We start from the raw sequence: 14,881 nt of genomic DNA on the forward strand, positions 1-14,881 counted from the left end.
TCTAGTTCTCCCTCAGGCTAGTAACAGCTCCGATTCTATGGAAACCCTCTCCCAAAACAATCACAGAGAGCCTGTATTTAGGCTTGAACAAAATTAAAGATGGAAACGGTTCTTTAGAATCAGCTCCCAAGCCTTGTTGATGCCAGGCAGGTGTGAGGAGACCTCATTCTGAATGACAGCATGCCAAAAGCTGATTTCAGGGTTTCACCTTACTTTACATAGTTGTGCTAGGAGCCAGTCACAAAACTAAATGAATCGTCACCTCTGGATTAGGTACCACGAGCATTAAAACGCTGTAATACTATTACAAGAGGAACAAACAACCTTCGAAGTCAGGTTTTGAACAACAACAATGATAAATAATTCCTCAGATTAAATACGAGAGTTGCAGTTTTACAATCTAGAAACAATATATGTGTGTCTAAAGGAGATTAATTTTAAAATAAAACCTGAAAACTGTGGGATCCGTGCCATTGACCTTCGTGCCACAGAAAGGCTTGACTGATCGTAAAATAAACGTGTGTTGTGCACCGAGTGACAAGAGACAGATATTTTCAAAAACATTTACCACTGTGCCAAAGCCCATGTAACTACAGCCGGGGTTGCAACGAAGCGGCTCTCCTCAGACAAGCAACAGCAGTCTTCTAGGAAACTTTTAACATCTTAGATCCCCAACTGCTGATTTCTCTAGAAGTGTAATATATCCTCCAGGGTCTTGCTTCAGCTTCTAACTCTCGTTTTCAACAATACACTGACCTCCTTTTTGTTTTTTTTTGTTTTTTGTTTTTTTTTTAAATAACAGTAACAATCACCACCCTACTATGGGCTTTCAGGTTCCTGCCTATGGCATGGCGGGGTGGTTACCCTGACACATTCTGGTTGATGAAGCCTGGCTGCCATAAGCTTTTGGAAATGCCGCGTGTTAAAGCTGCGCATCACAGGTATATGGCTTGAAAAGAAAGGGCTGTGTTTCCCCCTGGTCACACGGTGAGAGAAAGTGAAGCGAAACAGCCCAAGGCTTCCCAGCAAGTACTGCATGAAAAGGTTTCATTAAAAGTACTAATTGCACAGAAGGCAGAAAGCTGAAGCTCCCCACTTGGGTTGCTGTAGCAACTGCCCTCCAAAGCTTTTTGTGTTCTCCTCCACCTTTCTCTGTATGGAAGAGTATCTGTCTCTGTATCTGGAGGAAGGGATTTTTGTGACTGCAGCTAAATCATAAAAGCCTACCGACTACTGTAGGACTGGGGAAACTACAGCTCCTAAAAACAAGAGCATGGTTGGATCTGCTGGCCCTGCCCGCTGTTTGTCCGTTAGACTAAAATAAACATGATGACTTACTCGGCTGTGTGGGGTGTTTATTTTTTTAAAGAAGCTTTTCCAAAACAAGGAAGAAGAACACCTCTCTCTCCCTAATTCTGAATTGGTACTTGCTACTGTGGCACAGGATTGGTGGTTAGAAGGGCTGCAGAGGGGACCTGTGCTAGCATGTCTCTGGGTAGGCCGGATACCAAGAGGTGTCTATTGTTTCACCTCCTTTGATTCCCGTTAATCCATTGGTGCCGACACAGTTAAGGTTAGTGAGACAACTCTGTTCTCCTCAAATCCGAAGGGGCAGTTCGCAGGGCGGACAGGGCACTTACTGCTGGAGGGTCTCCTGTAGGCAGGCACCGCGGACCCGCAGCCGCTGTGGGCAATGGGGCAGTGAGAGAGGTTGCAGTTCCGGTTGTTCGCGGAGGCGCAGGTGATTACGGATGGACGGTTCTGATATGCAAGAAAAAAGACAACTGTCACTGACGAAGGCGACCGGCCAGAGCCCTGTTTGCAGCACTTCAGCATCGTCACTTCAGATGTACAAACTCTGAACCGAATCCCGGCACTGCAATAAGCCGTAAGCTCCCCGATTCAGTAAGGAATATTAAACCCCAAAATATTCAGCTATTATTCCTTTGTCTGATTAAAAAAACCCCACACATTGCACTTCCAAAAAGCTTCTTAGTTATTTAAGTGGCAAGCAGCCATATGGAAAAAGGGCAGTATAAAAGCAAATTGTGAAAACCGTTGAAGTGATTTTACAGCGACTCTTTCAACTTCACAGACATTACATATGCAGAACTAAATGTCAACACATGAAATACTTGTTTCATTCTACAGCCACGTATCCCTGTGATTCCAGGACTCAGAAGGGCTTTACCAATTTTACAAGTATTTGTCTTCTTAGTGTTAATCGAGTTTTAACGTTATCAGTTTTCATTCAGAAGGTGTCATCCTAGCCTGACTAATCCTGTACTGTGTACTTCAGCCACAGATCAACAAGCCCGTAAATGAAAACTGGAAGAGCTCCTGAGCCAGTCGTGACCCTAAGTACTTTTCTGTTGTAATTCACCTGCCTTTCTAGCACCACTTACTAAACGTCATCCTTTTTCTCTACAATTCCCCAAAATGTCTGTTCACATAATCCTAATTCCACAACACAGACTTTGTACAAAGTGTAAACATAAAATCCTCTTCTTACAGCTGTTCACCATGTAAATGTTACACTGAAACAAGCCCTTAGGAAGAGAAACGTCACCTGCCGGTTTCTCCAGGTGGCTGAAGGGAAATAACACAGGTATTGGAATATTTTTTGGTTTGCATCTTTGGTAGATTTTATGACGCAAGTCCATTTTGCTGTACTCATGCAAGTTAATTGTTAAGTGTGCAAAAGATTAGCAGAATTGATGTAATTAACAGAGTTTTCATTTTGTGTGCAGCAAACCTACAGAAATCGCTGCTTTACCTACCACCACACAAAGTCAGTGCGGAAGGACAGACTTTTCACTGCCTAGTGGTACTCCAGCTTACACAGAGTAAGAGCAAGACCAAAGTAAAGGAGATGAGCTTTCCAGGGAGGTTTAACACCATTTGGCTAGGCACAACAGGAACGATGCTATCTACATCTTACTGCATGGACAGCGGAGTAAAAACAGTAAATAAAGAAAAAAAGATAATGATTTGATTTTTCTGTAAGCAGTTCACACGTGGAAGTATTTATTTTCTTTTTTTTAGAGGGACCAAGATTTTGTGCGGCTGTGAAGTGGCTTTTGAGAAGTGTATATATGCTGTCTCTTCAGAAGAGTATTTCAGACGTGCTGGGAAGTAGAGACAGACAGGTAACAGAAAAGCTCGTCTCGAGAATGGATCTACCAACACCACAAGGGATCTGAGAGGCAGGATAAGGCGTCTTACAGAATCCCCCCGGTGTGGCTCTGTGTGTACAGGTGCACTGAGCAGCTACTCACATTTATATGAAAATATTGAGATAAGCTGGGAATTTAGTAATGGTGACTCCAGTAACTTGATAACCCTACGCTGCCTAAAATAAGAAGCTATTTTTTCCCACCTCTTTATTAGAAACAGAGTATGACGAAATCCCATTCAACATGTTATGGTTAAAAAAAAAAATCCCATCCAAACAACAAATCGTCAAACTAGGGCTTCTTACTTTCAAATACACTTCATTTTATAGGATTTCTACTCTGTGCTCTTAGCAAGGTCTTCCCTCAACATCCTATTTTCCCAAGCAAACGGACTGCAATCTAGCACAAAATGTCAAAGATAACAAAAGAGAGAGGAATCTGGTAACGGGCGACAGGGATCAGCACAAGTCACACACGCCCAAAATAAGACGAGTGTCCGTGGCGGCAGCGGCTCGGCGGCAGCGGCGGCGCTCTCCGGGGGCAGCAGTGCCGTCAGTGGAAGCCCGTCCCTTCCTGCGCTGGCATCACCGAACGCCGAGAGCAAAGAGCCGCCGTTCTGCACAGAACAATACCTCTGCAATCTCCGTGCCAAGCGGTGCAAGATAGCAGCAACACGAGGGTAAAGCTAGGCGTTTTGGCGTAGCAAAATCTAAAAGACCAGCAGACCGAGCCAACCGCTGTGAAAATCCACGCGGTAGATGTGAAGTGCGGCTCCGGCGAGCTTTCATACATTGTGTATGAGAACTCCCAACCTCTGAAAGATCGTCCACTCAAAGGGTTTGGCCTTTGCAGGGCAGCACAGCAGGGGAGGAAGGAAGGAAGGAAAGGAAGGGAAGGGAAGGAAGGGCAGGCTTGGGTACATGGGCCAGTTCAATTTCACAACACTGCAGTTCATCACAACTCAATTATGTTGCTTTGTCTCTACTTGTGAGAGGGCTAACAGTGAGTCTGACATAGAAAACTGTTGTTGTATAACCTGCATAGAGAGAGCTCATCTTCAGCAGTTCTGAAGGAAAACAAATACAAGGTCCAAAATGAGAAGTCAAAATCCAAACAACCAGCCAAAATCAAACCACTCCAGCATATGGAAATAAAGCATAAAATAATCAAGAATCATTACTGTGCTTTAGGAAGAGTCACTAGGAAACAGCGATACAACATTGCTCTGAACAGCACAGCGAATGCTTTGGCTGGCTGAAACAACTAAGGTCATTCCAGCTTCTTTCACCTGCAAAACTCTCCTTTATGCCCTTTCTGTCTTGTACCCCTTCTTCAGCAGTCCCAGGAGGAGCGAGGCGGGCCAGAGGGGAGGGCAGCACGCACTGACTGCCAAGGGGAGCACGGGCGAATACCCTCCTCACCTGCAAGCTGCATCAGTTACTGCCTAGCAGGTACTGGAGCTTCGCTCGGCCACGGGCTCTGCGTTCCCCATTAAAGCACGCGCAGTCACAAGCTGAGCAAAGCATCAGAAACAGCAGGAAGGCCGAGAAATCTGGGGCAGGTACATTTAACCATCAGTGATTGATTCACATTAAACACAATGAGCTGTGACACTTATCGTGCACTTTTAAAATACATTTTGCCTGAAGAGCGGTATTGCCGACCCACTGTGACTCACAACACGTTCTGCTTACACCTGGGAAGTCCTCATTGTGTCTACAGCAAGGATTCCTACAACCACCCCGAGTTTCTTGTCAGCCTAGAAGCCAGTACCTGCTGCCGTTCCACAGAAGTCAGCGTAGGTGTGATGCCAACTGTTCGGGTTGCATCCATGCTGTTTTTGGTCAGTGCTAGAGGTTGATCCATGGTCAAGCTTGGGATTGAGGCATACATGTGATTGGCGTGAAGGCTCATTGTCGGGGCAGCGGCCCTCTCGATGGGGCTGCGACTCCTCTCTCTGTGCTCCTTCCGATAATCTCCATTGGCAGTCTTGTTTCTAATACAGGAAAGAAAAAGAGGTCAAAGGACTTACTATTGTGACAAGCTATAATGAGATATGCAACATGAAATCCCTTTATGAAACACGAGGCAATGCATTTTGCCTGGTTTGTGAGGAGGGAGAGAGAAGCCCTCAGTGGGGTATCCCCAAGTCTATCCAGCCACCTCCCTGCAAAGAGAAGCCAATGGTTTACGTTTGCAAGTTCTGACAACCAACACTTGTCTCAGCCTAGAATTTCTTCAGATACTTCTCTAAAACCACCGAGTTAAAGTCACAACTGATCATGCTTTGTTAAAACAGACACCTCCTCACTGAATGTAATATTAATTCCACCCTATCTTAACACTGCAATATTCTCTAAGCATTGCCGAAACCCAAGAAAATTTTACTTTATTCAGAAGACATAGCTGATATCAGCAAAATGAAGTGAGTCAAGGCAGGAAGCTGGATTTTCAGAGCAGAAAATGAAGAAAAAGCAAACTACGGTGCACTTATCTCAGAATAGTTTAATTGCAACTGTTCTTTAAAAAGAGCAATTTCAAACTACTAATGAATGGTGTGTCTCAGTAGATGTACTCACGTAATTAGCCCATCATCCACAGCAATTAAAATAATACTGGTTTTGTACTTCTGTGTAAGATCTTTCCGCTTCCATACCGCAGTATAACCGCCGTTAAAGGCAAGCCAGTGGATGGAAGGGAAGGCACCCCACTCCTCGGTGCAGGCAGTCCCTCAGACCCGCGCACCCCAGGGACGGCGGGAGTGATGGGCAGGCTGGACCCAGCGCTGCGGGGGAGCTCCCGGTGCCTCCGCGCGGCACAGCAAGCTTTGCCCGTCACGTCGGAAGGCGCGAGAGGAAGAAGCCGGCTCTGTGGAAGACACGCGCTGTCTTCAGAGGGCTCTTGAAGTAATTGTGAAGTGCCCTGCGTGTCTCTGTGTGTTAAGTAGGCAAAATCCATTTACAAGGGGGTTCTCCCCTCACTTCTCAGAACATACCATAGCAAGTTAATATGCAGGAGCAATCTTTAAAAATGCTCAAATGAATATTAGGCAGAGACAGAAAAGGAATAGAAAAATGTTCTCTGTAACACTAGAAATTAAAATGTATGAATAGTACGCAATATGGAAATAAGTTACAATTCCAAGAAGCTACTGCCTATTTCAATGTCTGATAAAGGCTCTTGGAAAGGAATGCTAACCGCTGAATGGGGGGGAAAAAAAGCCCTGCTAACAGAGGAGAATAAGGAACCCCAAAGCTTATCAACAAAAATGCTACAGAAGAAACTTGCAGGTTTCAAGTTTGCCCAGCACCCTGACCCAGCACAGCCATGCAGCCTCTGCAGAGCCCCGCTGCAGGGTGCTCAGTGCCCCGTCCCCGGGGTGCCCTGCGCCGTGTCCCCGGGGTGCCCTGCGCCGTGTCCCCGGGGTGCCCTGCGCAGTGTCCCCGGGGTGCCCCGCGCAGTGTCCCCGGGGTGCCCCACGCCGTGTTCCCAGGGTGCCCCGCGCCCCGTCCCCGGGGTGCCCTGCGCCCTGTCCCCGGGGTGCCCCGCGCCGTGTCCCCGGGGTGCCCCGCGCCGTGTCCCCGGGGTGCCCTGCGCAGTGTCCCCGGGGTGCCCCGCGCAGTGTCCCCGGGGTGCCCCACGCCGTGTTCCCAGGGTGCCCCGCGCCCCGTCCCCGGGGTGCCCTGCGCCCTGTCCCCGGGGTGCCCTGCACCCCGTCCCCAGCAGAGCCCCGCTGCAGGGTGCTCTGTGCCATCCTGCCCCCGGAGCCGGGCACTCGCTCTGTTGCACAGCATTTGTCTGCATGCCTCTTGAGACATGGGAACATTTAGCCTCCACAGCATCCTGTGGCAACAGATTGCACAGTTTAAACTACATGCTTTGTTAGGTACCTTTTCTTCACAGGCTTTTTTTTGGTTTCTTTTTAACCTAAAATCTAGTGGCTTGGTCTGTTACTGCCCACCGAGGTCCTGTATAAGGAAGAGACAAAGCCATCGCTCCCTGCTTATTATCCTCATGCCACTCCTGAGTTCATCTCTCTGTTCAACAACATTTTTTTTCTCCAGGGTAATACTTTCTTCAAATAAAAAACCCATTCCCATACCTTTGTTATCCTCATGACCCCTCTCATGTAAGAGCTAGAAAAACTGTAATCTTTCTTGAGATGAGGGTCCGCATCTCTGCTGTATTCAGGAACAGGACCTTTGCTGAACTCATCACAAGCCTTCAGCTTGCTCGAGACTCACTTGGATGTAGAGAAATCTGCTATTGCTGCCTGAATCAAAACTCAACCCCTTTAGCATGGTAGAAGTTAGGGTTAATATGATACCAGGCAACCAGTGACTTGAGAACCTCAGGACACAGCTTATTCTCTACAACAAATTCCCCTGACATGCTTAGGAGGGAAGAGCCAACAGAATAACAATACAATTTGTAACTGTTCAGACCCCCCCCGCCTATCGCTTGTCCCTTTTAACTAATTACAAATTAGTAGTTACAGATTAGCAGAATCGACCATAAAATCTAACCTTTAAGGTTTCACAGCTGGTGCTCAAGATGTTCTCTGAAAATCATGTGTTTCCCGAATCCTTCTTTCTAAGCCAGATTTAGAGACAAGAAAGCAGCAGACAAACCACCAGGAAATGCATTCTCCCAGTGCTACATTTCAGTATTTTGCCAGCTTTGGTAACATTTCAATTCACAAGGCTACTTTGCAGCATCAGCGTTCAGAAGAAAGAAGTTTAGAATTGCATTGCTCTGAGCTAATGACTGATGCAAATGTGTGACTTAACGGCAGCACAACAGACTCTATATTTAAAGTACAGTAGCCTCATCTTGAATTACAGTGCTGAAACAGCTATTGAACACAACAGACTAATCCTTCACCACCCCTTAGGAAGCAAGCATGGAACTTCATAAATAGGATGCCTTTGCAGGCTGGGTTTGTACCTGGACAACAGCCATAAGATAGCCTGGGAAATAATGTATGAAAAGACACGGCTAAAATCACCGTTCAAGTGATAAAGGCAATGCTGTGTAGAGATGGCTCATTCTTCTTGCTGCAATGCAGTATCTTTGGTGGCTGCAAGCCAAAAATCTTACTTTTCAACTAAGTATTATCTGGTCTACTACAATTTAAATAACCATTTGGAGGCTGCAAAACTGCGGTTCCAGCAGATTCCTACTTTTCACTGCCCCCCTCCCCCTCCAAATCCCTGTTCAGAATGATTATATTTTGTTTTAATAAGCACACTCTGATCTTTAAAGGAGAAACTTTGTTTCCTCCACCAAAAATACTTACAAAATTAAACAAAAAAAAAAAATGTAGCTACACCAGTTGTTTGGGTTTTTTCCTTAGAACTGGGATTTCAACAACTTAGTGCTGCATTTACTGGGGGGGCGGGGTTGTCAAGTGACCGGAGATGAACAAACCTATTGAAATTCCCAGGCAAAAGAAATTTTCCATTTTACACCACAGCACCTATTTCACTCATCCTTACTTTAAACAAAAAGTCACAGCCTTAAATATTTGTGAACTGGTCATTTTGCTGCCAAAAAACCCAATCAAACCCACCCCCCAAAAAAACAACAAAACTTTTCTGCAAAGATTTTTGGAAGAAGAGACCAAGAAACTGGGTAGTGGGATCAGTCTGAAGCCAGGACGCACAGCACAGTAGACAGCCCTTCCCTAAAAATACGGAAAATTATTGAGTTATCTCAGTAATCTCAGCAGACCACACCCTAGCCCTTTCTGTGGGCAAGTAATTCCCTCTTCCTAAATTAGAACAACTCCTCTTCCAGGGAGGGAACAGTTTATACTCCACTCCTCAGAAGTCCTCTCCTCAATTCATCTACCTTCAACTATACAGTCTTGGCAAAAAATTAAAAATACCTGAAACTTCTACTTCCACATCAGATATTATTTTTTTCCGAGCCCAGCTGAAAATTTTACAGCACCGTGTAGAATGGTAACGTGATAGCTCTGCCCTTGTGAAAATACACCAGCACTTGAGTCCCTCCTATTTAAATATAAATAGCAAATCCTACAGATATGTGACTCCACTTGTAAAACAACTGTACATAAAATTATTTACAGAGTATTCCTCAATTTCACATTATTAAATAATCTTTGTTGAAAATATAACTTTAAAAATAATTTTCCATTAGAAACTGAACGTTTGTTACAATTTAAAAATTATTATTAAAGTAAGTCTTTCTTGTTACAGTATTGTATGCTTTGTCTGAAGGGGCAATCAAAATTGCATGTGTTTGAAGATAATTATGTTTCACTGAAGTCAATTAGCTTAAAAAATTCCACACACACTGAACAAGTACAGAGACGCATCTCTTAGTTCAAACATCAGGGCAGAAAATTACAAAGAAGGATTTCTGACCATGTTTGAAAAATAACTTGAAAATATATACTACAGATAAACCCAGCTGTCCAAACAACTTTACCATCCCCCTGACTCCACTCTGTCTTAAAAATCAGCACGTGTAACTCTGGACTCCATCTTCAGTGGTGAAGATGTCAGTGCAAGTCCACTGGCTTAAAAACCAGCAACTAATATCAGTGAGAACCCGAGCAAGCAGCAGGCAGTGGGGCACTACCACATCAGCCAGGCCCCTCACCCTTACTTCCCTTCTAACTGAGGTGCTCAAGCTACTTGCAGGTTTATTTTAGCAAAATTATACACGAGTCCAACCTTAAATTCATTTCTCCAACACTTGAAAAACAGACATTGTTTTCCATGTTTCTCCCCAGTGAATCATAACCAAGGCTCCAGCACTTACCAAGCATCATGTGCTCAGATGGATGTCAGACCAAAACCACACACATCCTGACTGTAGCTGAAAGTCTGCTTCAGTTTGGTTCTAAGCGACGTTTCTTAATTGAAAGCAATGTTCCAGCCCTCTTCAGGAACCAGTTCAAAGGTAGCTAAAATGCATTGTTCTTAATATTTTTTTTTTGTTGTTGTACAACTTTTAAATGCAGCTGTTCTGTTCGCTGGCACAGAGTGACGGTAATTCACACTCATCCTACAGGAACAGACGAACTCTGCCAGCTGCTTAAGGAAAAGGGAAAAAAAAGAGGCCCACCGAAGGGGACAGTTTTGCTCGCACTCACTTCCAGCCTGCAGATCCTTCAGGAACAGATGCCAAAAGTATTACTGTACCTCCAAGTGAAGAAATCACAGACGTTTCACACTCCCTTTGGCAGAAACAGAGCTCTAACTTGAGATGGTTGTACTGTAGGAGTGTGTTTCACTTGCAGAAAGAACAAGTATCCACTTACAGTGCTTTTTAATTATCACGTAAGATGTTTCTCTTTATACAATGCATAATATTGCTTAGAAGTAAACTTTCATTTGTGTAACTTAATCCATATGCAGTTTTAATATTTTCAGCATCTTTTTAATATTTGTTTTCTAACATCTTTTACTGTACTTACTCATAAACTCTTAAATCTGAAAGAGGACAGCTGCTTTTGTTGAAGACCACTTAAGGGTTTATAACCCACTGATATAAACTATCTTCTCCACAAGATGAGGATCATTTCCTGCAAAAGTACCTACTTGCATACATTAATTCTGTGAAAATTAAAAACACAATACAAACTGTGAGGTGGGAAAACAAGAATTGAAGGTGTTATTTCAAAACACAGAGATATCTATCCAGAGGGAAAAATCCGAAGCGTTCCTTATTCCAAATTTTTAAGCAATCCAAATTCACTAAAAAACCTTAAACAAAACCTGAAAATATTAGCAGTTTGCTCTTTGAGTGTCAGCCAGTTATCTGAAGTATTCATAACACAAAGAAATACTCCAAACAGCCCAGTACACTGTTCAGACCACATCTGCATTGAATGGCTGCCACCTAAATGCATAACCCTTTTCCATCCCATTTTATTAGCTTTCTGCCTCCCTGTTACTTTGAGTAGCCTTTTCCTTTTATGGCTTAGTACTCCATCCCAAAAAGCTTTCAACTAGGAAACTTGCAAGAGATTATTGTTTTAGCAAGAATCAATTCCACCACAGAACCTGGACATCTGCTATGATTTCCTGAGAAAGATAAAGAATGCCCTCTCCATTTTTGCCTTTGCTGTTATTTGAACAGTAGCTGCACAGTATGTTCCCCCTGCAGGAAACCTTCTGGGCAAACCACAGATCGTGCTCAGCCCAAGGCACAGGTAAAACCGACGACTGACCTGCCACGGTCGCCTGCCTGGAAGCTGCACTACAGCCGAGCCTCCTGCAGGGCTTCTGGAAGCCTCCGGAGCAGCACTTTGCTAGCCAGCTGGCTACAAAGTGCTTCTTTAACCGAGGTCTGGAGCTGGCAAACCCTCCATTACTTCCCGCATTCAGTGTGGTTAACAAGGAAAGAAGCAGGTGGCTAAGTCTTCACTTTTTGCCTCAGGCTAGAAACAACTCAGCAAAGGCACCCAGGATTTTAAGCACTGCCTCAGAGCTTCTCCAGCCACCAGTAATTAAATTGAACTCTTCCCAGAAAAGAGCTTTTGTTCTTTTGAATTCTTCAATTTGAGCATCAGGCCCAGTTTAGAGAATGAAGCATCATATTTACGTAAATTCTTTCAGAGTCAGAAGTCCACATGCACCAACTGTACCTCTCTCTCCCTGCTCTCTCCACTTCCCTCTAGTGAAAATTCTGCAGTTCCTTAGAAAATTTTTTTTCAGCTTGGTGCTATAGCCAATGGAAAGGCCTTTCAGATGAGAAGTCAAAATAAAACCATTGAAAACACGCTAATAAGAAATAAGATAATTTCACATATAAACATACATAGGTCGGACTTTCTATATTTATCCTCACCAACACAAGATTTTCAGAGATAAAATCCTGGACCAGATAGTTACTTGCAAATGTAATCAACCAGGAGAACAGATTTCACAGTAAAAGAAGTAAGTTGTGAAACGCATAAAGGAGTGTCCCGTTACTGCCTGCCTGCACCAAGCAAAAATATTCTGATACTGAAGAGCTTCCCTTCCTGAGGCTTAATATTCACAAGTATGAAAGAATGCAAGAGAACCACATGATGTAAGACCTTAGTCAAAAGCCAAACCCACAAAACTGAAATCTAAATCTAATGTACAGTAAAATCAATTAACACAATCTCAGATCCTACTTATTTTTTTTCTCACAGGAATTTTTTTTTAATGCTTGGCCATCTTTGCTCCAACATGGGATTGTTGTAAAAGGTAGCACTGGCTGCTTTGTAATGGCAATCGCTCATTCCATCTCTAAGTAAAACTCTGGGATTTATATAATGAAAAATTGTATCACTGCTGTAACACCTGCATATATACATAATCCAGAAATTATAACAAAGTTACCTTACTGCAATAGGTACAGACTGCAAGTTAACTATAAAAAAATCAAACCCTGTAATTCAATTTAAAAAAAAACAAACCAACAAACAAACAAACAAACAAAGAAAAAACAATCCCAGAACCTCTGCTTACCCACTAATTTCTCCACTCTGCACTTCTATCACCTGCTCACTCAACTCCAGATGCCCCACATTTAGGTTCTCATTTTGTGTGGTATACCTGATTGTATTCACACATTTTAAAGTACCATGATTTTTTGAAGAGCTTTTATGTGAGGCCATACCTCAGATGTAAACAACAAAATTTTAACATATAATAAAAAACTGGAAGAATTCTGAAATGGTAAATAATCTCATAATTCTGCTAATTAAAAATATGAATTATCTCATTAGGAAAACTAATTAAAAAAAAAAAATCACAGCTCAAAAAGCGGAGCTAGAACAATAGAACGTTCTAGCATTCCAGTATTACCACAACAAGTGTCTGGATATAACTGGACATTGCAATAATTATAAAAATTTGCCTAAAATGCACTATGATTTCTGGAGCGTAAAACATAAGCCCATTTAATCTCTTCAATGTTTTGTTTAACTCTATCTAGATATAAACCAACAGTTGAGTATGACCCCCATCTGCTCTGACTTTGTCTTCAAGGATCGAGGGCAAAAAATATTCAGCCTCCTGTCACTCGCATTAGCCAAACTGAAGAAACTTCCTGGTCCTCTAACCTGCAACGAGGCGTCACTGTCTTCCCTGTTGTAACTACCAACAGCCTGTCAGAGCAGCAGCACGCCTCTTGGAAAGGAGACAGGAGGAGTAACCAAACCTTTAAGACTTATCTGATTCAGCCACCTCCCCATAACTCTCTCTTCAAAGAACGACAGTAGCTCCAGTTGCCTTTGAAAAACCTGCACAACACACTAGAAAAACAAGTAAGTGAAGAATTATTTCTGCCAACTGTGAAGCCCAAAGACAGAAGATGTGAACATTTCGCTGAAAAGGGCTCTGCAGAGGATGCTGTCTGTCTTTAGAAGATGCTGCTACTATAGTTACAGGGAGCACTTTTTTTGGAAGATAGTTTCAGTAACACTTCAAAACTCAGACATACCAATCTACACCAGAAACTCAATACTGTGGTTGCCAGTCAAGGCCCAGAACTAAGGTTTCCTTTCTAGCTGAAAAGTAAACTATACAGAAGTCAGCATAGTATCTGGGTGCTTGAAGGCACAATAGTCTTATTCTGAGCAAGTCAAATGAAGCTGGTGAAACGGAGCAGAGCCCGCCAATGTTCACATCTGGAGAGCAAGTCAGGCTACTGCATACATTGGGATGAACAGAACACAATCTAGGAAGGCAAGTCACCACTGGAATGGAAACTAAAAGTATCCATGCAGAAGTCTGAACTGTTTCAACTCCCTAATTGCCTGGAGGGGAAAAACATCCAGAAAAGCAAATGATAAAAGATGAGGTTAAAGGGACACTCCAAACTTTCCCTAAAACTTCTAACAAGCAGGAAGGAAAGCTGACAGTATAAGGAAAGGGCAAAGAGGCTTCCATGAAACCAGCGAGAAGGTCAGAGGGGCTACTGGAAAGATTCAGAGGCAGCTGTAAAATGATTAATTCATACCCAACTGCAATGCCCACCCAAACACCTCCGGCAGACATTTCCTCTTACGTTCTACCAATTGGTGTGCTGGGTCACGTGCAGCTTTTACAGTTCAGCCGTATTAACATCCTTTTGAAGTCAAACTTGGCACATGCAACAAACCTTTTATACTGAGTCACTGGAAAACACTGTAAACACTATTTATGATCACACAGAGAAAACTATGGGCCAACGTCAGGAGAAAGCTTGCACATAAAATAGACGCAGCAGCGTGTCATGTCCTAGTGCAACAAGATTAGCCACATACATGTGTGCTCAATGTTGCCAGGGGACATCAGCCTGTTCTACAGGCTCAGGGAGAACTTGGTAGTGTTGAAACTCAGTGGTGAAACTGTGCAGAACTGTTAGAGGAAATAAAAAATGGCAGTTACATTTTCTTATAATATTTTCTGGGTTGTTCCTTAAAATATTTTCTACTTTTTTATTTGGAAAAAATACTTTCAGTCATCACTCAATGCCTGTCATGTAACTACTCTTGTAAAAGTGGGTACCAGCTTAAGTCAATCTGCGAACCCCTAATTCTCCAAAATTCATGGGATTTTATTTAGTTCAGTCACCTAAAACACTACATGAGGTAGAATCCTACAGTAGATGAGCAGATTAATAATTTTCTTCAAATAGATGATGTGGGAAGTAAAAGGTATCAACAACATGAGGACAGCAAGTTTATTCAGTGAGAGGTTTAACAACACAAG

The 14,881-nt window shown here is 43.2% G+C and overlaps 1 protein-coding gene across 5 annotated transcripts in view; it reads right to left on the reverse strand.

The window, feature by feature from the left end:
- Window positions 1–14,881, reverse strand: part of VGLL4 (vestigial like family member 4) — a 91,391-nt gene that overhangs the window by 3,056 nt on the left and 73,454 nt on the right. For all 5 annotated transcript variants that reach the window (XM_042807018.1, XM_032995824.2, XM_032995826.2 and 2 more), the window contains 2 exons: window positions 4,950–5,172; window positions 1,641–1,761 (listed from right to left, as the gene is read on the reverse strand). In XM_042807018.1, the coding sequence (XP_042662952.1) occupies window positions 1,641–1,761; window positions 4,950–5,172 (344 nt within the window). The remainder of the gene's footprint in view (window positions 1–1,640; window positions 1,762–4,949; window positions 5,173–14,881) is intronic.

This window comes from Tyto alba, unplaced genomic scaffold, assembly GCF_018691265.1.
Source record: "Tyto alba isolate M040663 unplaced genomic scaffold, T.alba_DEE_v4.0 Super-Scaffold_49, whole genome shotgun sequence".
NCBI classification, from domain to species: Eukaryota; Metazoa; Chordata; class Aves; order Strigiformes; family Tytonidae; genus Tyto; species Tyto alba.